The sequence below is a fragment of the Capricornis sumatraensis genome, chromosome 6 (assembly GCF_032405125.1).
Source record: "Capricornis sumatraensis isolate serow.1 chromosome 6, serow.2, whole genome shotgun sequence".
NCBI lineage: Eukaryota > Metazoa > Chordata > Mammalia > Artiodactyla > Bovidae > Capricornis > Capricornis sumatraensis.
Window position 1 is genome coordinate 47075791 of NC_091074.1, and position 23117 is coordinate 47098907.

The 23117-nt window shown below is 41.2% G+C and overlaps 1 protein-coding gene across 2 annotated transcripts in view; it reads left to right on the top strand.

Annotated features, from left to right (window-relative positions):
• The first annotated feature begins 1802 nt into the window (after positions 1-1802).
• Positions 1803-23117, top strand: part of ERMP1 (endoplasmic reticulum metallopeptidase 1) — a 58831-nt gene continuing 37516 nt past the window's right edge. For both annotated transcript variants that reach the window (XM_068974433.1, XM_068974434.1), the window contains exons 1-4: positions 1803-2146; positions 3460-3761; positions 7649-7776; positions 8351-8456. In XM_068974433.1, coding sequence (XP_068830534.1) covers positions 1803-2146; positions 3460-3761; positions 7649-7776; positions 8351-8456 — 880 coding nt within the window. The remainder of the gene's footprint in view (positions 2147-3459; positions 3762-7648; positions 7777-8350; positions 8457-23117) is intronic.

A 23117-nucleotide genomic window follows, 5' to 3' on the forward strand; every position in this document is an offset into this window, starting at 1 on the left:
TGTCTCCTGTACAATGTCACGAACCTCTGTCCATAGTTATCATGTACTCTATCAGATCTAGTCCCTTAAAGCTGTTTCTCACTTCCACCGTATAATCATAAGGGATTTTATTTAGGTCATACATGAATGGTCTATTGGTTTTCCCCATTTTCTTCGATTTAAGTCTGAATTTGGCAATAAGGAGTTCATGATCTGAGCCGTGAGATCTTACAATTAGGGGAAACTGGATTCATTAGATTAGGAGGTTCTTGCTTAAGGAAGTTCCACTTAATGTAAGACTTGAAGGATAAAGAGGAGTTAAAACTAGGCAATGAGAGGAGGGAAGAACATTCTAGACAACTCACCACGTGAGAAGATCCTCTTGTGGAAGGAAAGATGGTGAGCAGGAAGGACTTTGAAAGGCCAGTGTGGCTGGAGAATTGGGAATAAGGAGTGCCCTGGTCTCAAGTGGGCCTAAGCAATAGGCAGGAGCAGACCAGTCGGGTAGTGCACCTTCCCAGTCGGTCTCTAGGTTAACAGATAGGGTACCACAGCAACTCCATGTTGGAGATGCGGAGCTTTAAAGCAGACAGGCTCCTTGCAGCAGCATGCAGGAAGAAGACTAGATGCTCACTAGGATCTACTCTAAAACCAGGGCTCATCCCCCCACAGGGCAACATGCAGGGAAGAAACCTTCCTTTCCAGAGTGCCATAAGCAAGAGGCTGTTTTGCTACTGCTGATAAGTCACTTCAGTAGTGTCCGACCCTGTGCAACCCCATAGACGGCAGCCCACCAGGCTCCCCTGTCCCTGGGATTCTCCAGGCAAGAACACTGGAGTGGGTTGCCGTTTCCTTCTCCAATGCATGAAAGTGAAAAGTGAAAGTGAAGTCGCTCAGTCGTGTCCGACTCTTCGTGACGCCATGGACTGCAGCCCACCAGGCTCCTCCGCCCATGGGATTTTCCAGGCAAGAGTACTGGAGTGGGGTGCCATTGCCTTCTCCGAGGCTGTTTTGGGAGCCCACTAAATTAGATTTAAGTCCTTCATCTGTTACCTGTAAGTTCTTCAGCTATTAAGTGGGAATAAAAAATCCTTTCTTTTCAGGATTCTTGTGAGAACCAAATGAGATAGTGTATTAAAGCACTTAACACAGTGCTTGGCTCATGGCAGGTATTCAAGAAATAATAGCTATTATTTTTCTTTGTCTGTTAAATGGAGACAGTGGCTACCTCACATGGTTTTGATGATCTGTGATTAGATTACACTACGTGGAAGCACGAGGCTAGGGCTCCTCTGTGCAGTCCTATTTCTAGTCTGAAGAGCTGCTGCTGCTGCTGCTAAGCCGCTTCAGTCGTGTCCTACCCTGTGCGACACCGTAGACGGCAGCCCACCAGGCTCCCCCGTCCTTACTAGGAGCCTACTATTTTTCAGAGCCTGTTCTAATGCTCCCTGCGCAAGCTGGGCCATTGCCTTCATGATGCATAAATGATGACCCTCGTGCAGTCTTTTAAAAGCAGTCTCTTTTCTCACGTTTCCAAGTTTATGGCTATCTGTCCATTTATTAATCTGCGTCCCAATACCAGGCAGGGAAGCCCTGCATAAGAAGGCACACCCATCACACCCAGTCGGCTGTGGGCGCTGCCGCTGAGCCGCAGGCTATCTGCCCAAAGAACCTGGGGCGCGGCGCCGCGGGACCGGCCAATCAGAAGAAGTTTGGCCCTCTGCAGTTTCCGTCCGCTCACTAGGAGGCGCTGCGGCCGCCGCGGCGGCTCCTGGAGCTGTCGCGGGCCGGGGCGGTTGGACGGGCTGCTGATTCTCGTGGCCATGGAGTGGGCTTCAGAGTCGGGGGCCGTAAGGCGGCACCGCATCGGAGGGGAGCGCCGGGACGGCCCGGCGGCCACGCAGCAACCGGAGAGGGAGGCCCTGGCGCAGGAGCCCCTGGCGGACGCGTGCGGCGGCGGCGCAAGGACGCGGAAGCGGAGCGGGGAGGGGGGCGGTGGTGGCGCGAGCCGGGGCGCGGGGACGGGACTGTCTGAGGCGCGCGCCGCGCTCTGGCTAGCGCTCTACCTGCTCGCGCTGCGGGCGCTTGTGCAGCTCTCGCTGCGGCAACTCGTGCTCCGCGGGGCCGCTGTTGGCCAGCAGGGAGAGTTCGACGCGCACCAAGCCAGGTACTGCCCCTTCCACCAGGCCGGTGCTTTCCTTTTCAGCCCGGGGCACCTCACCTGAGTGTACCCGCCCCGCGGGACCGCCCGGGCTCGCCGGCCCTGTCCGGCTGCACGTGGGGTGGAGTGAGGGTGGCCTCGCGTGTCCCCCTTCTAGAGGTACAATTTAAGGGACGCGGGGCTCGCACTGTCCCTTGTTTGAGCTTGTGTTGCTGGTGCTCAGGGCAATTAGGTCGGCTTTTTCACCCACTTTCTGGTTGTTAGTCGTCCCCATCTCTCAGAGCAACTTACACTTTTTACTCGCCCTCCTGCTTGCTATACAAACGCAAAGCTGTGAAATTTGTGAACCCAGTTAGGTTTTCGGGGAGGGTTCGGAAGGGAATAATGCAGTGATCTAAGTTTTTGAGGGTACAGGTCTCAAATCTGAGCACTACGGAGGCTTTCTCTGGAACACGGCACATTCACAGTTTTACAGTTTAAGAAGTTCTGAGATTCGTGGAGCTTGTCCTTGGTGTGTCAGGTTTTTTTGTTTTAATTAAAACTTTGCTCATTGGTTTCTTCTAAGTATGCCAGAAAATGTGAATTAAGTCACAGGTTTTGTAATAAACCAAAGCTCAGAAAATCATATGCTTGCAGAGTTTTCAACAGCTACTGTGTTTCAAAAAACTTTTAAGTACAAAGCACTGGAATCTTGTTTTTTTTTTTAAAGGCTTCCTGAAACACACCTCCGCCCCCTTTTTTCCCGATTTGGAATGCAGTGAAAAGACAAAAAATTTTTTTGTTTGTTTTAGGGGTAGAGTTGGTTTAGCCTGAATTGAAGTTACTAGGCCCTATGTGCACACTGGGAGGGCTGAGGCCATTCTTCAAAATAAAAAGGTTTTCTTTGCTTATTTAACCTCTTGACTAAATTGTCTTTGCTCATTGGTTTCTGCTGCTTAGAATCAGTAACCCAGAGTCAGTAACCGTCCAGAGTATGACAAAATAGTTTGCTGTCCCATCTAGCTATCAGCAGTTACGCATTTTGAATAAACTCCCTGGTTCTTGTATTAATTCTGTGTGGGTGTTGGGAGAAGTTGGGAGTGGTGTGGGTGGAGAAAACTGAAGGGATGAATTCATGGAAGGCAAAAAAAATGATGAAACTTGGCAAGTGATTTTCACATGTTACCTGAAATAATAAAGGCAGCCTTTTTTGTGAGAAGAACTTGTTTTATGTCAAAGAACTTGTCTTTTGGGGAGGGAGAGTGTGGAGGGAAAGTTGCTCAAAGTGTTAGTTTTAAGCCAGCACGCCCTGTCATCATGCTTCTTTTCATTGCTTCCAGGGATTATCTTGAACATATAACATCCATTGGCCCCAGGATTACAGGAAGTCCAGAAAATGAAATTCTGACGGTACATTACCTTTTGGAACAGATTAAACTGATTGAAGCTCAAAGCAACGGCCTTCACAAGATTTCAGTAGATGTACAACGGCCCACAGGCTCCTTTAGCATTGACTTCTTGGGAGGGTTTACAAGCTACTATGACAACATTACCAATGTTGTGGTAAAGCTGGAACCTAGAGCTGGAGCCCAGCATGCTGTCCTGGCTAACTGTCATTTTGACTCGGTGGCGAACTCACCAGGTATGTGCCTGTTTTTGGTCATTTTGAGGTCCTCATAGCCCCCAAAGTTTGTTAACTCCAAACTGCTTGAGCAATTGTGGGACACCATTTTTTAAGACAAACCCTTTTTTTCCATTGTGGTGGAAGACAGGATAATTAGAATAGTATAATTTTATGATTCTACCTTTTAGTATTCCCTCAAGTGCTTTATTTACTTAATTTTCAGACATTAGTGCCAGCAGCCCAGCTACAGGGCATCGAGTGTTTCTACCAGACTGAAATAGCCTTATCATTGTTACCAGTGTGTGTTCTTGAGTCCTGGAGTTAGGTTCTGCCCCTTCAAGTGTTTACTCAGCTAGGTGTTGTGCTAGGCTCTGGGAATATGGGATAAAAGAACCGTCTTGGCCTTCGTGGGACGTGTAATTGGAGACTCATTCTCCTAGCAGTTTCTTTCGACCTGTTAAGTGAGAATTTTGATCCATTGGGGATGCCATACTGTTAGAGCACATTAATTTTTAATCCATAAATCTTGCCTGAAAATAGTTTACCAAAATAGAGTACTTGATGTTTATTACAGGGCCTGAAACAATAAATATTTGTTGAATGAATATCTCCTAAATTCAACTTCAGTTTTTTAAAGCAAGATTCCTCAGGGAAAAGTTTTCAGTAGCTAGGGAATGTACATAGGGAAGAATAGAAAATAGCATTTTACAGTGAGATGGCATCTGGTTCAGTCCCCTCATTTGACAGGAATACACTTAGCTGACCACCACTGATCTGAGACAGGGCCTGGACCTGGGTTTCCTGGCTAGTCGGTTCTTTTAGCTGTTTTTGAAAGAAAGGAGAGTATTAGGATGTAGTTAATGTTCCCTTTGGCAAACTACTTAACCTCTTCTTTCTTCAGTTTCTGATTAGAAAAATAGAGATATAATAGTACTTTCTTAATGGCATTGCTTAGAGGATTAAGTGAGGGTTAAATTTGAGTGAAATAGTAGACTAGCAACTGGCATGAAAAATCCTTTTTTTTTTGGTTATTAGTATTTATTTAATATTAAGTTCAATGTAGACATGCAGAGTTATACATAGTCTAAAATAAAATTTATGTGCTTGATAAAATTTTTTATACTAGGATATCTTTAGTTGGAAATCTTGCCAGTTGCATTTAGAATGTAATGTGCTTTTTCAAAAATCAGCATGCACTCATGGTTTTTTACAAAGTCAGAAATACCTTTTTGTGTTGGGGAAATTTGTGGTCTTTTATGTCCAATTCAAAGCAGTAATAAGCATCACCCTTTGCCTACTGTTTTGATGCTTAAAATCTAGGAAAGAACAAATTAACACCATGGTTATTTAAGAGCATTATGTAAGAAAGATGTATATACAAGTGTCAGAAACAGTGCTAAATGTTAGAAATCATATATGGAGTCCAGGCATAAGGATGGGATTATTTGGTTACTGGAACCCATTTTTAACTAAAATTTTATAAGGATACCCATGCCAACAATCTCAGGGAAATTTCTGTCATTAATAAATTGTTAAAGATAGTGTTAAAGACATTTAAAAAATAGACTATCACCTAAATTTTTTTTGTGGATGAACAAATTGAAGCATGAGTTTTTTAAGAGTGCTTCTGAGTAAGAGATCTGAAACTTAGGAATTGATATCAGTTAGGAGTAATGTTACCCACAGAAAGGCCATAAATACCTTCTTGGGTTTGCACGGTTCCAGGCTGTTATTCTGGAGGTGGCTTCAGTTTCAATGATAATTCTAAATGGAAAGGGATGTTGGTTAAGCATACAGCCCTTTTGATACGTCCTCTAACTTTCCTTCTCTTTCTTAAAGATGTCTGACCCTTCTCTAGGTTTGTTCTCAGACACCAGAGCTATTAAAATAGATGATAAAGGTACAGTTTAGCATTTAATCCACCCTATAGAGATATATATCTTTCAACTTCCATTTGTCTTCTTTTGAATAAAGAAAAATTTTACTGCTTTTTATTTTAAAGTAACTCACAGTCTCAAAGTTAAAGACCATTTATTTCATTTGGTTCTTGAAAGATGGCACTTTTTATTGATAGCTACATGTACTTCCTGCTCGATAGTAATGAGGTAATTATTACTTTGCTTCACTTTGATTAAATTACAGTCCAATAATCACTACTAAGACAAGTACTTTGGGCTTCCCTGGAGGTTCAGAGGGTAAAGCGTCTGCCTACAATGTGGGAGACCCGGGTTCGATCTCTGGGTCAGGAAGATCCCGTGGAGAAGGAAATGGCAACCCACTCCAGTACTCTTGCCTGGAAAATCCCATGGACTGAGAAGCCTGGTAGGTTACAGTCTATGGGGTCGCAAAGAGTCAGACACGACTGAGCAACTTCACTTTCATTTTCTTTCAAGACAAGTATAGCTAACAGGTAGTTTCTTCTCAAGCAGGAATGAGGTCTTGAATTTAACAGCACCAAAACAAACACTTTAGCTGGCTGCAAAGCAGTCCATAAATGTGTAGAGAAAAGAAGGGGAAACTGACACTGAATGCCTACCACACGCATACTAGACACTCTACATTACTTTGTCGTCCTCATAGCACACCTGTGAGTAGGTATCATTAGTTTGCCCTCCAGTCCAGGAAGGAGAAAAGGGGCAGAGCTAGAATTTACATCCAAGTCTTTCTTACTCCAAAACCTACACTAATCTCTGTAGTACCCTGCCTCCCAGCATGTAAACCCAGAAATGCTGTGCCTATTTACTTTGATTATTCTTTAAACTTTTCATTATGGAAAATTTCAAGTGTATACAAAAGAATAGTTTAATGAACCTGAGGGTACCTCTCTCAACAGTTCAGTCTTGTTTTTTCTGTACTTCCCCCACCCCCTCCCCTTGACTATTTTGAAGCAGATCTCAGGTATATCAGTTCTTCTGTGGCTATTTTGGGCTGGTTCATTGAAAGATAAGAACTCTTTTTTTGACATGCTCATAATACCATGAATACCTCACTGGAAAACTTAGTAGTAATTCCTTAATACCAGCAAATTGGAGTAGGTAATGGCAACCGACTCCCATATTCTTGCCTGGAAAATCCCATGGATAGAGGAGCCTGGCGGGCTTATAGTCCATGGGGTCACACAGAGTCAGACATGACTGAGCGTGCTAACAATATCAGCTAATATCCAGTTAGTTCCTTTAATTACCTCTTACAGTCCTTTTAAAAGTGTTTAAGTACAAAAGTCACCTTTATAGTCACCTTTAATTAATAGCTAAAGTTTCTGAATCAAGAGGTTAAGTGATTTGATAAGGTCCTCTGTTTTATCAATTCTTAGACCAGGGATATTATTAATACTTTGGTCATTAACCCCCTTTCTTGTTTCCATCAGGTGTCTTCTTTATATTTTTCCATCACACGATCCCCTTGGAGAAACTTTTAAAATAATGCCACACTATCCAAACTGACCCTTCTAAATGTGGCGTGATCTGCAGCTTTTATGATTTTGGCAGAAAAACTAGCAGGAAGGGAGTGGGTGGCAGTTGGAGATGACATAGGAAACCAGAAGTGAAGATACTACAGAGGATGTGAATAAGGATAAATTAAATTGCTTTTGGTGATGAGAATGCCAGTTTTCAGTATTGCTTTAGGTCCCCTCTAGTTGATTAGTTAACAAATACTAACTGAGCAACTGCTGTGGGACGAGGCACAGTTGGAGTTACTGAGAGTAAGTCAGAGAGCAAACCAAAGATCCCTGTCCTCCTGGAGGTCAGTGCTGGTGGGTGCAGTTATTACCTGATGATGGCGGAGCTGTGCTACTGCAGCTGTTGTGATGCTGCCTTGGTAGGAAAACTCCTGTTCTTGCCATGATGGTTTGTGCTATAAAGGTTTTAAAATCTGAGAAGCAAATCTGTTTTTCTGATTTAAAGGTGCCAGCGATGACGCAGTTAGCTGTTCAGTGATGCTGGAAGTCCTTCGTGTCTTGTCGACATCTTCAGAAGCCTTATCTCATGCGGTCATATTTCTCTTTAATGGTGCTGAGGAGAACGTCTTGCAAGTGAGCTTTCACTATTTTAAAGAATAGGCTTGAGTAATAGTGACAATGAGAATAGTAATAATAGCTAACACATGGGTTTTGATGGAGTACTTAAAAAAAATCGATAGCCACTTATGTATGCATGGTTAATTTTGAAAACTCAGGACAGATCATCTTGTCAGTGTTTAATTCATTATAGGGCTCTCCGATGGCATAATTATTTGGCTCAGGTTTTCTAGTTTCAGTGATGCTTTGAGGCAGGCACACGTCATGAATGCCCAACCATAGGAATAGTGCCTTCTTTTTTGTGTTTTCTTTTGCACAGGTTCACACTTAACTAAAGATGCAGTTTGGCTTCACTCATGGGAATGAGGCTGCCTTCTGTGATGAGTGACTTTCCACTGAGCAAACTGCACACGGCCATTAGTCAGAGGGAGAGAAACAGAGGATGTCTTTAGATCCTGCCTCTGAAAAAAATGATTGTTCTGTTTTTTTCTTTGCCTCATCAGCATAGACGCTCCATCTGTTAAAAAAGAAAAATAAAGACTTCAGTAATATTAGATTGTTTACCCAGTATTTGTTTTCTCTCATTCAGGCCAGTCATGGTTTTATTACCCAGCACCCCTGGGCCAGCTTGGTCCGTGCATTTATTAACTTGGAGGCAGCAGGTGTAGGAGGGAAAGAACTTGTATTCCAAACAGGTATGTGAGGCTATGCATTGTATATTGTAATGCAATTTTTGTTTTATAAAAGTGGAAAATTTCTGAATGTAAATAATCTAATGAAATGAACATTCTTTTTAAAGCATGAGATAGCTTTAGCTTGTCTTTTGAAAGTTTTTAACAAAATAATATTTAATGTCATAAAAATCCGGTAAATCATATTAAGAGTTCAGAGCTCAGATTTGTTAAGTTAGGAGATACTGAAATCTGCTATTGGTAGTTTCATGCTATTATTTTTCTGCTCTGTTAGAAATGTGTGTAAGGCATTTTAGCCAGAGATGTTGCATTTGTTAGAAACTTAATATTTAGGCATGAGGTGGGCTAGGGGAAGTGAATAAGGTGATATGGAAACTTTTAAAATATTTTTAGCACCTTTCACAGACATGGTATTAAGTTATAAAGATATGCTAAGTATGTCTTCATATCCTAAACAATACACATTTTAATATTCTCCATCCAACTTATTTTAGATTTTTTCCACTCAAATGTATATTTTAACTTCAGTCAAACCTTTGAGGATCTCAAAGTTATGTGGTCAGAAGCAAGGTTCTCCCTTCTTTTCAACTTATAGCTTTCTGCTTACTCTTCATCTGAATAGTGAGAAGAAGCTGGTATGTAATGTCTGTGGGGATAAGTGGATGACTCACTATTATCCATTTCCCTCTAATTCTTGGATATTGGTCAGGATAGGAGAAACACTTGATATAATAACCACCAGATCAAAAAGCAGCAGGAGATCATTCTGTAAGCAGAGAGGACACTGTGTCTTTCTTTTCTCTGAAAGTATCTGGACCACACATGAGCAGGAGTGTGTCTTTTTATATTTTCTCTCCTGGAAATATACTGTAAGTACCTTCACATCCATGCTTTGTTTGTTTATTTTTGGCTGTGGTGGGCCTTCATTGATGCATGCAGGCGAGCAGTGGCTACTCTTCATTGCTGTGCACGGGCTTCTCATTGTTTTGGCTTCTCATTGCAGAGCACAGGCCTTAGGCGAATGGGCTTCAGTAGTCGCAGCGTGCAGGCTCTGTAGTTGAGGCTCATGGGCTTAGCTGCTCCACGGCATGTGAAATCTTCCCACACCAAGGATCAGACCCGTGTCCCCTGTATTGGCAGGTGGATTCTTATCTACTATGGCACCAGGGGAAGTGCCACACACATTCTTTTTAATTTGTTATCACAGGACTCTGCCCCTGAACTTCTGTAACCCAGAGAAGAACCAGTTTTAAGGTTTAGTCTGTGCCTTTCCCTGAATTTTTTCTGTGCATATGTATTAATGGATGCATACATATTCTGTGTATATATATTAATATATCTTTCATACATATAATCCAGAGAAATTAAAACACATTTACCTAACTCCTGGGTGTATATCCAAAAAAACCCCCCTAAAACCCCATTAATTCAAACATACATGCGGTGCAGTGTTTCTAGCAGCATTATTTACAATTGCCAAGATATGGAAGCAACCTGTGTCATCAACAGATGAATGGATAAGTGTGTGTGTGTGTGTGTGTATGTGTATGTACAGTGAAATACTATTCGGTCATACAAAAGAATGAAATTTTGTCATTTTCAGCAATGTGGATGGACTTGGAGGATATTGTGCAAAGTGAAATAAGACAAAGACAGATACTGTATGATATCACTTATATGTGAAATCTAAAAAATACAACAGAGTAGTGACTATAACAGAAAAGGAGCAGACTTAAACAGAACAAAACTAGCAGTTACCTGTGGTGGGGGAGGGGCTCTACAGAGGTGAGGGAGGAAGACGTACAAACTGTTGAGTGTAGGACAGGCTCAGGGATGCATCGTACAACATGGGGAGTATTGCCTGTACTTTGCAGTAACTCAGATGCAATAACCTTTAAAAATTGTGTTCAAAAATTAAAAAAAAAAGAAACACATTAACCTAGGGTTAGCGAGGGCAAGACACAAGTCATTTCATTTATTTCTTTATATTTATTGAGTACTCACTTTACTGGTTTAATTTATAGTCCATGCTCTTTTTACTAAATGCAGACCGGTAAGCTCAAGAATCCTACAGTTTACATTTTAGATATATTGGCATTATTTTGTTAATAACAGTCACCACTGGATGGTGGGCATTGCTGATGGAGCTGTGGTGTGAGTGACTAGAGGGGAGGATGGGGCAGACTGTGAAAAGCCAATTTGAATTCTCCATTGCTTCATAAACTTAAAACCAGAATTGCCATTGCAGCTTTACTTATACTCTTTATAGTTTTCTGTACTGTTTACATTTTTGCATTTCATATGGGCTTCCCTGATAGCTCAGCTGGTAAGCAATCCACTTGCTATGCAGGAAACCCTGGTTTGATTCCTGGGTCAGGAAGTTCTCCTGGAGAAGGGATAGGCTACCTACTCCAGTATTCTTGCCTGGGAAATCCCATGGAGGGAAAGGCCTAGTAGGCTACAGTCCATGGGGTCACAAAGAGTCAGACACAACTGAGCTACTTCACTCACTCACTCACCCACTCCAGTATTCTTGGGCTTCCCTGGTGATTCAGATGGTAAAGAATTCACCTGCAGCGTGAGACACCTGGGTTCGTTCCCTGGATTGGGAAGATCCCCTGGAGAAGGACATGGCAACCCACTCCAGTATTCTTGCCTGGAGAATCCCCATGGACAGAGGAGCCTAGTGGGATATAGCCCATGGGGTCGGAAAGAGTTGGATACAACTGAGTGACTAAGCACAGGACATGATTAATAATAAAACAAAAACAGACTTGTTACTAGTTAGCAATATATATAGCTTAGTGGGTAAAGAATCTACCTACAGTGCAGGAGACACAGGAGTCGTGGGCTCAATCCCTGGGTCAGGAAGATTCCTGGGGTAGGAAATGGTACCCAGTCCAGTATTCTTGCCTGAAAATCCAATGGACAGAGGAGCAGTATACATACAGCTTAAGTGTTTTACTTACTCTAGAATAAAATTCCCATATTTCAAAATTAATTTTCTTTGTGAAGGGGCATTCTACAAAAGATCTGTAAAGAATGTTTTTCCCTGTTCTTTGAGTCTTTGTATGCTGTTTTCCCTCTAGATTTTGGTAGTTTATTCTTGTGGCTAAATGCTATACCCCAAAGCTTTCTGGGCATTTTTCCGATGGTCTAATACCTTTCTATCTCTCACTTCCCAATGTTCTTGCTACGAAACACTAGCTTTCTCATGGGCATTGCTTTCAGAAAGCTAGTTAGTGTTGCTTCCGTGTCTGAAGAGGCAGGAGGAGGCCTCCTGTGTCTGGAGTCCTGGGGAACACTGCCAGAGCACTCCGTCCTCAGCTTCTGCAGCAGGCGCTTTTATCCTGAACAGTAGTGTTTGTCCTGCCTGGGAATGTTTCAGTTAAAACAGTTCGTACTCTGTAGTGTCCTGTTGTCACTTCAGAGAGACATTCATTTGGGGAGGTTTTAGTGACTAGAATAATCACTACTACTTAATTTTTTTTTAAAGGGCCAGAATGCATGAAAGAATGGCAAAATTTATCAGACTGATGATATATATCATTGAATCAAGGCTTAATTTAATAGTTTTGAAGGTGTTATAAAATTCATTGTTTAAAATTTTAAAGTGATTAAACCAGTAATACATGTTCCTTGTAAAAAAATTATATGCTACCAACCTTGAGTAGAAGAAAGCTCATAAACAACGGGGTCAATGAAATCTTTTTTTTCCCTCTTGTGAAAAGTATCTATGACCCTGTAATCTTAGAACCCAGAGCAAACTATTGCTATAGTTTAGTCTCTATCCTTCTGGGATTTTTTTTCTATTCATCTCTATATAAATATATAAAATATATACTATATGTAATCTTGAATTTGACTTGAACAAGTCTTTATTGAATTTGTTACAATATGGCTTCTGTTTTCTGTTTGATTTTTTTGTCTGTGAGGTATGTGGGATCTTAGCACCCTGACCAGGGATCAAACCTGCACCCTCTGCATTGGAAGGTGAAGTCTTCACCACTGGGCCACCAGGGAAGTCCCCAGTAGTTTTTAGGTATAGTCACAGAATTGTACAGTCATCACTACAGTTTCAGAATCTTTTCATCTCCCACCCTTTGGGGTGATAACCCCAAAGAGAAACCCCATACTCATGAGAGGTCTGGCTTCTTTCACTTCTTACAGTATTCTTTGATGTTCATGCATGTTGTAGTGTGTATCAGTACTTCATCCACTTTTAAAAATTATTACTACTGTTATTTTTTGGCCACACCACATGCCTTGCAGGGATCTTAGTTCACCAACCAGGGATTGAACCTGCACATTTGGCAATGAAAACGTGGAGTCCTGACCTCTGGACCACAAGGGCATTCCTGAGTGCTTCATTCTTTTTTATGGCTAGATTATATTCCATGTAGGAATATCCTGCATTTCATTGATCCTTTCATCAGTTGATGGACATTTGGATTGTTTCCACTTTTATGCCATTGTGAATAATGCTTCTGTGAGCATTTGTGTGTAGTTCTCTGTGTGGACATGTATTTTTATTTCTTTTGAGTGGATTCCTAAGAATGGAATTACAGGGTTATATGACAAGTTTATGTTATAACTTTTTGAGAAACTATTAAACTAAGTTTTATTTTAGAAGAAATGTAAATTCAAACAACAATAAGAACTTTTTAATAATTAGTTTTGCAAAAGGTAAGTAGAATGATAATGCCCAATTCTGATGAATAGAGAGGAACAGGCATTTTTATACACTATTGCTAGAAGTATAGATTGGTGCAGTTTTGGGGGCAGTTTGGCTATATATATATCACTTTAAAAAATGTACAGATCCTTCTTCCAGCAGGTCCCCTTGTATGAATTTATTCTGTAGAAATAGTTGTACATAGATGCATAGATCTAAGTCCTGCATAGTCTTTTTGATTTTTTTTCTTTTTTTGTAAGAATGACAAATTGAAAACACCTTTCAGGTTCATGCATAAGAGACTGTTTATATTAATGGTGAGTTTGTTGACACTGAGATCTGCCTTCCCTCAGTATCACACATGTGCATAACTTTTGCTTTAAGATGGGGCTCATTCTTTAAGAAGAAACTAATGCACAAGAAACTGGGAGCATCATGGGATTTAGATGATGGTAGGAGAAAGACTATAAGGTGAAAATATTTCTCTATGAGATAATTAAGAGCTTTCTGTGGGAGGCAGGGTAGGTTGTGATAAAGAGCACAGGCTCTATATTCTGCTGATCCAAGTTCAGATCTCAGCGCTGTAGCATTGCAACCTTGGACAAGTCATACAGCCACGCCATACTTCAGTTCCTTATCTGTAAAATTGGACTAGTATTGGTGTGTACCTTTTAGGATGAAAAACCACTTAGTAAAAACCTCAAGTCTGTAATTTCTTGTGTAAGAGCTCACTTTGCGTTTTTTTATGTCACAGAGACTCTCTTAGCCTGGAGCTCATCTGCCTTCCCCATCCCAGTCTCTCCAGTTTTCTCTTTTGCACCATCACTGGACCTGTCTGTGACCTGTACTGTAGGCCTCCATGGACAATCAGTGAGAGCCTGGGGTAGGGCTGGAGCACTGCTGTACAGCCACGGCATCTGTAAAGGGTCAAAGGCCAGGGAGCAGCTACTCAAAACCTTTTCCTGTTGATGGATCTTACGGTTTTCTCAAAAGTTTTTGTGGTACAGTGCATAAAATGAACTTAAACTTTTATCTTTAGGTGTCTATTTCATCACTGATTGGTTGATTGGCTGTGTTGGGTCTTAGTTGTGGCAGATGGGATCTTCTGTTACTGTCCGCAGGCTTAGATGGTCCGTGGCATGTGGGATCTTAATTCCCTGACCAGGGATTGAACCTGAGTCCCCTGAATTGGAAGGTGGGTTCTTAACCACTGGACCATTAGGAAAGCCCCTATCTCATCTTTTATTATAAGCTAAGAAAAATACACAGCTCTGAATGCTCAGCTTAATGGATTTTTATAGACTGAGTAAGTAATGTAACTAGAACCCAGATCAAGATTGAGAATATTTTGGTTGCTTCCAGAAGCCTCTGCTGTGGTCCCTTCTCAGTCATTCCTTCCCCAGAATCACTCTATTTTAACTTGTGTCTTGGTAGATTTAATCTTGCTTGTGTTTGAACTTTAAATTGACTCATACATAGTGTTTCTTTTGTGTGTGGCCTTTTTTTCTCCTCAGTGTTATGTTCGTAAGATTCATCTGTGTTACATTTAGTTCATTATTTTTCATTGCCAAATAATACTCCATTGACAAGGGTATCCATTCTGCTGGTGATGTCAGATTGTTTCTAGGCTTTGGCTCCTATGAGTGGTCTTATGAACATCGCTAATGAGTGTCTTTAGTAAACATGTTTGTGTATGCACATTTCTTAGTGAAACTACAGAGTCATAGGTGTGTGTAGTCTCAGCTTTGGTAGATAGTGTTGGTAAACAAATGCCATGCTGGGATGAAAAAATCCTAAAGAAACAATTAGCAAACTGAATCCAGCCATGTATCAATATGTGTATTTATATGTGTATGTGTACATACAAAAAAGATAATGTTTCCAGCCAGGTTGAGCTTATTTCAGGAATATAAGATTTGTCAACTTTCAGGTGTACAGCATAGTGACCCAGTATTTGTATGTGTTGCAAAATGATCATCAATAAGTCTAGTTAACATCCATTACCATACAGATGCAGATTTTTTCCTTACGTTGAGAAGGTTTAAGATCTGTTTTCTTAGCAACTTTGTTAAAATTAAAAAAAAATTAATCAGAAGATAATTGCCTGACAGTGTTGTGTTAATTTCTGCTATACAACATGAATCAACTGTAAGTATACATATACCCATGTTGAGCCTACCTCCCATACCCCATCCCGCCCCTCGGTCATGGCAGAGCGCTGAGCTGAGCTCCTGTGTAACACGGCAGCTGCCCACCAGCTGTTCTGCGTACGGCAGTGTATGTGTGTCAGCGCTGCTCTCCCTTGATTCTACTCTCTCCTTCCCCTGCTGTGTCCACAAGTCTCTTAGCAACTTCCAGGTATGCAATACAGTGTTATTAAATTTAGTCCCCATGCTGTACACACATTATGTCCCCGCAACTTACTTATGACTGGAAGTTTGTGCCTTTTGGCCACCTTCACCCATTTCCCCCATTCCCCTCCCCCCATATTTGGCAACCACAGTCTGTTCTCTGTGTCTATGAAGTCCTTTTCTCAGGGGACGGGTCAGGATTCCATGTGAGATCAAATGGTGTTTATCTTTCTCTTTCTGGCTTACTTCATTTAGGATGGGCTGAATGATATTCCACTGTGTGTGTGGAAGAAAAAAATTTGCAACTATATGATAATGGGGGTGTGTGTGGGTATACACACACACACACACACATTTTCCTTATCCATGCGTCTGTTGATGGATGCAGGTTCTTTCCATGTCTTGGCTATTGTAAATAACGCTCCAGTGCATATGGGGGTGCAGATATCTTTTTGAGCTCGTTTTTGTTTTTTTTTGATAAGCGCCCAGAAGTAGAATCATATAGTTTTTAATTTTTTGAGAAACTTCTATACTGTTTTCCCTAGTGGAAGCACCAATTTACTTTCCCACCAGCAGTGCACAGGATTCCCATTTCTCCACATCCTTACAAACACTTATTTCTTATCTTTTTGATAACAGCCGTGCTGACAGGTATGAAGTGATCCGTGACTGTGATTTGGATCTGCATATACCTGATGATTAGTGATGTTGAGCACCATTTAAGTACATCTTGGGCATCTGTTAGACCATCATTAGACAAGTGTCTATTCAAGTCCTGTGACCATTTTTTAATCAGAGTGTTTGGAATTTTTTATTTCGCTCTTAATTTGTATGAATTCTTTATAGTTTAGATATTAACCCTTTATCATATATATGGTTTACAAATATTTTCTCTCATTCAGTACACTGCCTTTTCATTTTGTTGATGATTTTCTTTGCTGTGCTGAGTCTTTTTAGTTTGATGTAGCCCTGCTTGTTTATTTTTCGCTTTGGTGAAATCCAAAACATCATCACCAAGACCAATGTCAAGGAGCTCACTACCTATGTTTTCTTCTTGGAATTGTATGATTTCAGTTTTATGTATTCAATCGTTAACCCATTTTGAGTTAATTTTGTGTATAGTATAATATAGTTGTTCACTTCTGTTATTTTGTGTGTGGCAGTCCAGTTTTCCCAATACCCAATACCAACTGTTCCTTACCCACTGTATATTCTTGGCTCCTTGTTGTAAATTAATTGACCATACATGTATGGAGTTACTTCTGAATTCTCTGTTCTGTTTCATTGATCTGTGTTTCTGTTTTTATGCCAATATCATACTGTTTTCATAACAAGAGCTTTGTCATACAGTTTGCAATCAAGAAGTGTGATGTCTCCAGCTTTACTCTTCTTGCTTAAAGTTGCTTTGGCTATTTGGGGTTTTTTATGGTTTCATACAAATTTTAGGATTGTTCTATTTCTGTGAGAAATGCCATTGGCATTTTGATAGGGATTACATTGAATCTATAGATTACCTAGTGTAGCATGGATATTTACCAATATTAGTTTTTCTAATCTATGTTGTTGTTCAGTTGCCAAGTTGTGTGTGACTCTTCGGGACCCCATGGACTGCAGCACGCCAGTCTTCCTGTCCCTCATTGTCTCCCAGAATTTTCCTAAGTTCATGTCCAGTGAATCAGTGATGGCACCTAACCCATCTCATCCTCTGTTGCCATCTTCTCTTTCTGCCTTCAATCTTTCCCAGTATCAGGGACTTTTCCAATGAGTTGGCTGTTTGCATCAGGTGGCCAAAGTATTGCAGCTTCAGCTTTAGCATCAGTCCTTCCAAAGAGTATTCAGGGTTGATTTCCTGTAAGAGTGACTGGTTTGATCTCCTTGCTTTCCAAGGAACTCTCAAGAGTCTTCTCCAGCACCACAGTTCGAAAGCATCTATTTTTCGGTGCTCTGCCTTCTTTATTGTCCAGTTCTCACAGTGTTAGTGACTACTGGAAAGACTGTAAACTTGCCTATACGGACCCTTGTTGGTGAAGTGATGTCTTTGCTTTTTAACACATTGTATATGTTTGTCATAGCTTTCCAGCCAAGAAGCAATTTTCTTATAATTTCATTGCTGCAGTCACCATCCGCAGTGATTTTAGATTCCAAGGAGAGGAAATCTGTCATTGCTTCCACCTTTTCCCCTTCTATTTGCCATGAAGTGATGGACCTTACAGAAGCAGAAGATATTAAGGAGAGGTGGCAAGAATACACGGAAGAACTGTACAAAAAAGATCTTCACGACCCAGATAATCATGATGATGTGATCACTCATCTAGAGCCAGACATCTTGGAATGTGAAGTCAAGTGGGCCTTAGAAAGCATCATTATGAACAAAGCTAGTAGAGGTGATGGAATTCCAGTTGAGCTGCTTCAAATCCTGAAAGATGATGCTGTGAAAGTGCTGCACTCAATATGCCAGCAAATTTGGAAAACTCAGCAGCGGCCGCAGGACTGGAAAAGGTCAGTTTTCATTCCAATCCCAAAGAAAGGCAATGCCAAAGAATGCTCAAACTACTGCACAATTGCACTCATCTCACATGCTAGTAAAGTAATGCTCAAAATTCTCCAAGCCAGGCTTCAGCACTGTTCAGTGAACCACGAACTCCCTGATGTTCAAGCTGGTTTTAGAAAAGGCAGAGGAACCAGAGATCAAATTGCCAACATCTGCTGGATCATGGAAAAAGCAAGAGAGTTCCAGAAAAACATCTATTTCTGCTTTATTGACTATGCCAAAGCCTTTGACTGTGTGGATCACAACAAACTGTGGAAAATTCTGAAAGAGATGGGAATACCAGACCACCTGACCTGCCTCTTGAGAAATCTGTATGCAGGTCAGGAAGCAACAGTTAGAACTGGACATGGAACAACAGACTGGTTCCAAATAGGAAAAGGAGTGCGTCAAGGCTGTATATTGTCACCCTGCTTATTTAATTTCTATGCAGAGTACATCATGAGAAATGCTGGACTGGAAGAAACACAAGCTGGAATCAAGATTGCCAGGAGAAATATCAATAACCTCAGATATGCAGATGACACCACCCTTATGGCAGAAAGTGAAGAGGAGCTAAAAAGCCTCTTGATGAAAGTGAAAGAGGAGAGTGAAAAAGTTGGCTTAAAGCTCAACATTCAGAAAACGAAGATCATGGCATCTGGTCCCATCATTTCATGGGAAATAGATGGGGAAACAGTGGAAGCAGTGTCAGACTTTATTTTTTTGGGCTCCAAAATCACTGCAGATGGTGACTGCAGCCATGAAATTAAAAGATGCTTACTCCTTGGAAGAAAAGTTATGACCAACCTAGATAGTATATTCAAAAGCAGAGACATTACTTTGCTGACTAAGGTCCGTCTAGTCAAGGCTATGGTTTTCCCAGTGGTCATGTATGGATGTGAGAGTTGGACTGTGAAGAAGGCTGAGCGCTGAAGAATTGATGCTTTTGAAGTGTGGTGTAGGAGAAGACTCTTGAGAGTGCCTTGGACTGCAAGGAGATCCAACCAGTCCATTCTGAAGGAGATCAACCCTGGGATTTCTTTGGAAGGAATGATGCTAAAGCTGAAACTCTAGTACTTTGGCCACCTCATGCGAAGAGTTGACTCATTGGAAAAGACTCTGATGCTGGGAGGGATTGGGGCAGGAGGAGAAGAGGACGACTGAGGATGAGATGGCTGGATGGCATCACGGATTCGATGGATGTGAGTCTGAGTGAACTCCGGGAGATGGTGATGGACAGGGAGGCTTTGCGTGCTGCGATTCATGGGGTTGCAGAGTCGGACATGACTGAGCGACTGAACTGAACTGAACTGGTGGGACCAGATGCCATGATCTTAGTTTTTTAAATAGAGTTTTAAGTCAGCTTTTTCACTCTCCTCGTTCATCCTCGTTAAGAGACTCTTTAGTTTCTCTTTGCTTTGTGCCATTAGAGTGGTATCATCTACATATCTGAGGTTGTTGATATTTCTCCTGCCCATCTTGATTCCAGCTTGTAACTCATCCAGCCTGGCATTTTGCATGATGTGCTCTGCATATAACTTAAATAGGGTGACAATAAACAGCCTTGACATACTCTTTCTCAATCCTGAACCAGTCCATTGTTCCATATAAGGTTCTAACTATTGCTTCTTGACCTGCATACAGGTTTCTCAGGAAACAGGTAAGATGGTCTGGTATTCTTGTCTCTTTAAAAATTTTCCAGTTTGTTATGATCCACACAGTCAAAGGCTTTAGCATAGTCAGTAAAGCAGAAGTAGATGTTTTTATGGAATTCCCTTGCTTTCTCTATGATCCATCGAATATTGGCAAATCTATCTCTGGTTCCTCTGCCTTTTCTAAACCCAGCTTGAACATCTGGAAGTTCTCGGTTCATGTAATGCTGAACCCTATCTTGGAGGAATTTGAGCATAACCTTACTTGCTTGGGAGATGAGTGCAGTTGTCCAGTGGTTTGAACATTCTTTAGTGCTGCTCTTCTTGGGAATTGGGATGAGGATTGACCTTTTCTAGTCCTGTGGACACTGCTGGGTTTTCCAAATTTGATGACATTTTGAGTGCAGCACTTTAATAGCATCATCTTTTAGGATTTTAAATAGCTCTGCTGGAATTCCATCTCCTCCAAGCTTTATTGACAGTAGTGTTTCCTACGTCCCACTTGACTTTACACTCCAGAATGTCTGGCTCTGAATGACAGACTACACCAATGAGGTGATCTGGGTCATTAAGATCTTTTTGTACAGTTCTGTGTATTCTTTCCAGATATTTTCAATCTCTTCTGCTTCTATTAGGTCTTTACAGTTTCTATCCTTTATTGTGTCCATCTTTGGAAGAAATGTTACTTTGATATTTCCAGTTTTCTTGATGAGGTCTCTAGTCTTACCCTTACTGTTGTTTTCCTCTATTTCTTTGTATTCATTGAAGAAGGCCTTCTTGTCTCTTTTTGCTGTTCTCTGGAACTCTGCACTTAGCTAATTTATGAGCACACAATTTCTTCCATTTATTTGTGTTATCTTCAGTTTCTCTTATCAGTGTCTTAAAGTTTTCAGTGTATGTGTCTTTCACCTCCTTGGTTAATTTGTTCCTTGGTATTTTATTCTTTTTAATACAGTTGGAAATGGGATTGTTCTCTAAATTTCTTTTTCTGGTAGCTCACTGGTGTATAGAAATACATCTGGTTTTGTGGAATGATCATATATCCTGATTTTTTACTAATAGTATATGAAGACGGTTTAATATTTGAAAGTCACTCTGTGTAGTTCATCACATTACCATCTCAGTTGAAAATCTCAATGTAATCATCTCAGGATATAAAGAACATGGTTTATGTTCCTTCAATAATAGTACATTTATTATATTCAGAAATATGATATGAATATAAAACTGTCAGTGAATAAACTGCATATTCAGATTTCTATTGTTCTGATAACATTTTAGCTGTTTTTAATCTGAGTTCCAATTCAGGATCAAACAGCAGAGATATTTTGATATATCACAATCATTACATAACACACAAGTAAAAAATTATGTGTGAACATAATTATTATAAAGTCAATACACATCTAACTTCAATATGTCAAAGAGGATAGACTCTGGCCACACGCTCCCAGAAGTTTTCCACCTGCCCTTTCTCAAATACTGGATTGGTGCAGAGGTAACGGTGGTTTCAGACCCTGAATTTTAAATCAGTATAATTAGGCTGAAACACATCTTTATTAATAAAACAGGAACCATCACAGTCAATACATTTTTGCCAACAGGAAATAAGTTTATTCCCGTAGCATAAAAATCTGCTCTTTTGAATTCAGCAAACTCTTGGAAAGCATTTTCTGTGTACTCCTGGTTGTGGAAGCATTTTCGATGCAAAAAGTTGTTGAGATGCTTGAAGAAGTGGTTCAGTTCAGTTCAGTTGCTCAGTCATGTCCGACTCTTTGCGACCCCATGAATCGCAGCACGCCAGGCTTCCCTGTCCATCACCAACTCCTGGAGTTTGCTCAGACTCATGTCCATCGAGTCCGTGATGCCATCCAGCCATCTCATCCTCGGTCATCCCCTTCTCCTCCTGCCCCCAATCCCTCCCAGCATCAGAGTCTTTTCCAATGAGTCAACTCTTCACATGAGGTGGCCAAAGTACTAGAGTTTCAGCTTTAGCATCATTCCTTCCAAAGAAATCCCAGGGCTGATCTCCTTCAGAATGGACTGGTTGGATCTCCTTGCAGTCCAAGGGACTCTCAAGAGTCTTCCCCAACACCACAGTTCAAACGCATCAATTCTTCAGCGCTCAGCCTTCTTCACAGTCCAACTCTCACATCCATACATGACCACTGGGAAAACCATAGCCTTGACTAGACGGACCTTAGTCAGCAAAGTAATGTCTCTGCTTTTGAATATGCTATCTAGGTTGGTCATAACTTTTCTTCCAAGGAGTAAGCATCTTTTAATTTCATGGTTGCAGTCACCATCTGCAGTGATTTTTGGAGCCCCCCCCCCCAAAAAAAAAAGTCTGACACTGTTTCCACTGTTTCCCCATCTATTTCCCATGAAGTGATGGGACCAGATGCCATGATCTTCGTTTTCTGAATGTTGAGCTTTAAGCCAACTTTTTCACTCTCCTCTTTCACTTTCATCAAGAGGCTTTTTAGCTCCTCTTCACTTTCTGCCATAAGGGTGGTGTCATCTGCATATCTGAGGTTATTGATATTTCTCCTGGCAATCTTGATTCCAGCTTGTGTTTCTTCCAGTCCAGCGTTTCTCATGATGTACTCTGCATAGAAGTTAAAGAAGCAGGGTGACAATATACAGCCTTGACGTACTTCTTTTCCTATTTGGAACCAGTCTGTTGTTCCATGTCCAGTTCTAACTGTTGCTTCCTGACCTGCATACAGATTTCTCAAGAGGCAGGTCAGGTGGTCTGGTATTCCCATCTCTTTCAGAATTTTCCACAGTTTGTTGTGATCCACACAGTCAAAGGCTTTGGCATAGTCAATAAAGCAGAAATAGATGTTTTTCTGGAACTCTCTTGCTTTTTCCATGATCCAGCAGATGTTGGCAATTTGATCTCTGGTTCCTCTGCCTTTTCTAAAACCAGCTTGAACATCAGGGAGTTCATGGTTCACTGAACAGTGCTGAAGCCTGGCTTGGAGAATTTTGAGCATTACTTTACTAGCATGTGAGATGAGTGCAATTGTGCAGTAGTTTGAGCATTCTTTGGCATTGCCTTTCTTTGGGATTGGAATGAAAACTGACCTTTTCCAGTCCTGCGGCCACTGCTGAGTTTTCCAAATTTGCTGGCATATTGAGTGCAGCACTTTCACAGCATCATCTTTCAGGATTTGAAGCAGCTCAACTGGAATTCCATCACCTCCACTAGCTTTGTTCATAGTGATGCTTTCTAAGGCCCACTTGACTTCACATTCCAGGATGTCTGGCTCTAGATGAGTGATCACACCATCGTGATTATCCAGGTTGTGAAGATCTTTTTTGTACAGTTCTTCTGTGTATTCTTGCCACCTCTTCTTAATATCTTCTGCTTCTGTTAGGTCCACAACATTTCTGTCCTGTATCGAGCCCATCTTTGCATGAAATGTTCCCTTGGTACCTCTAATTTTCTTG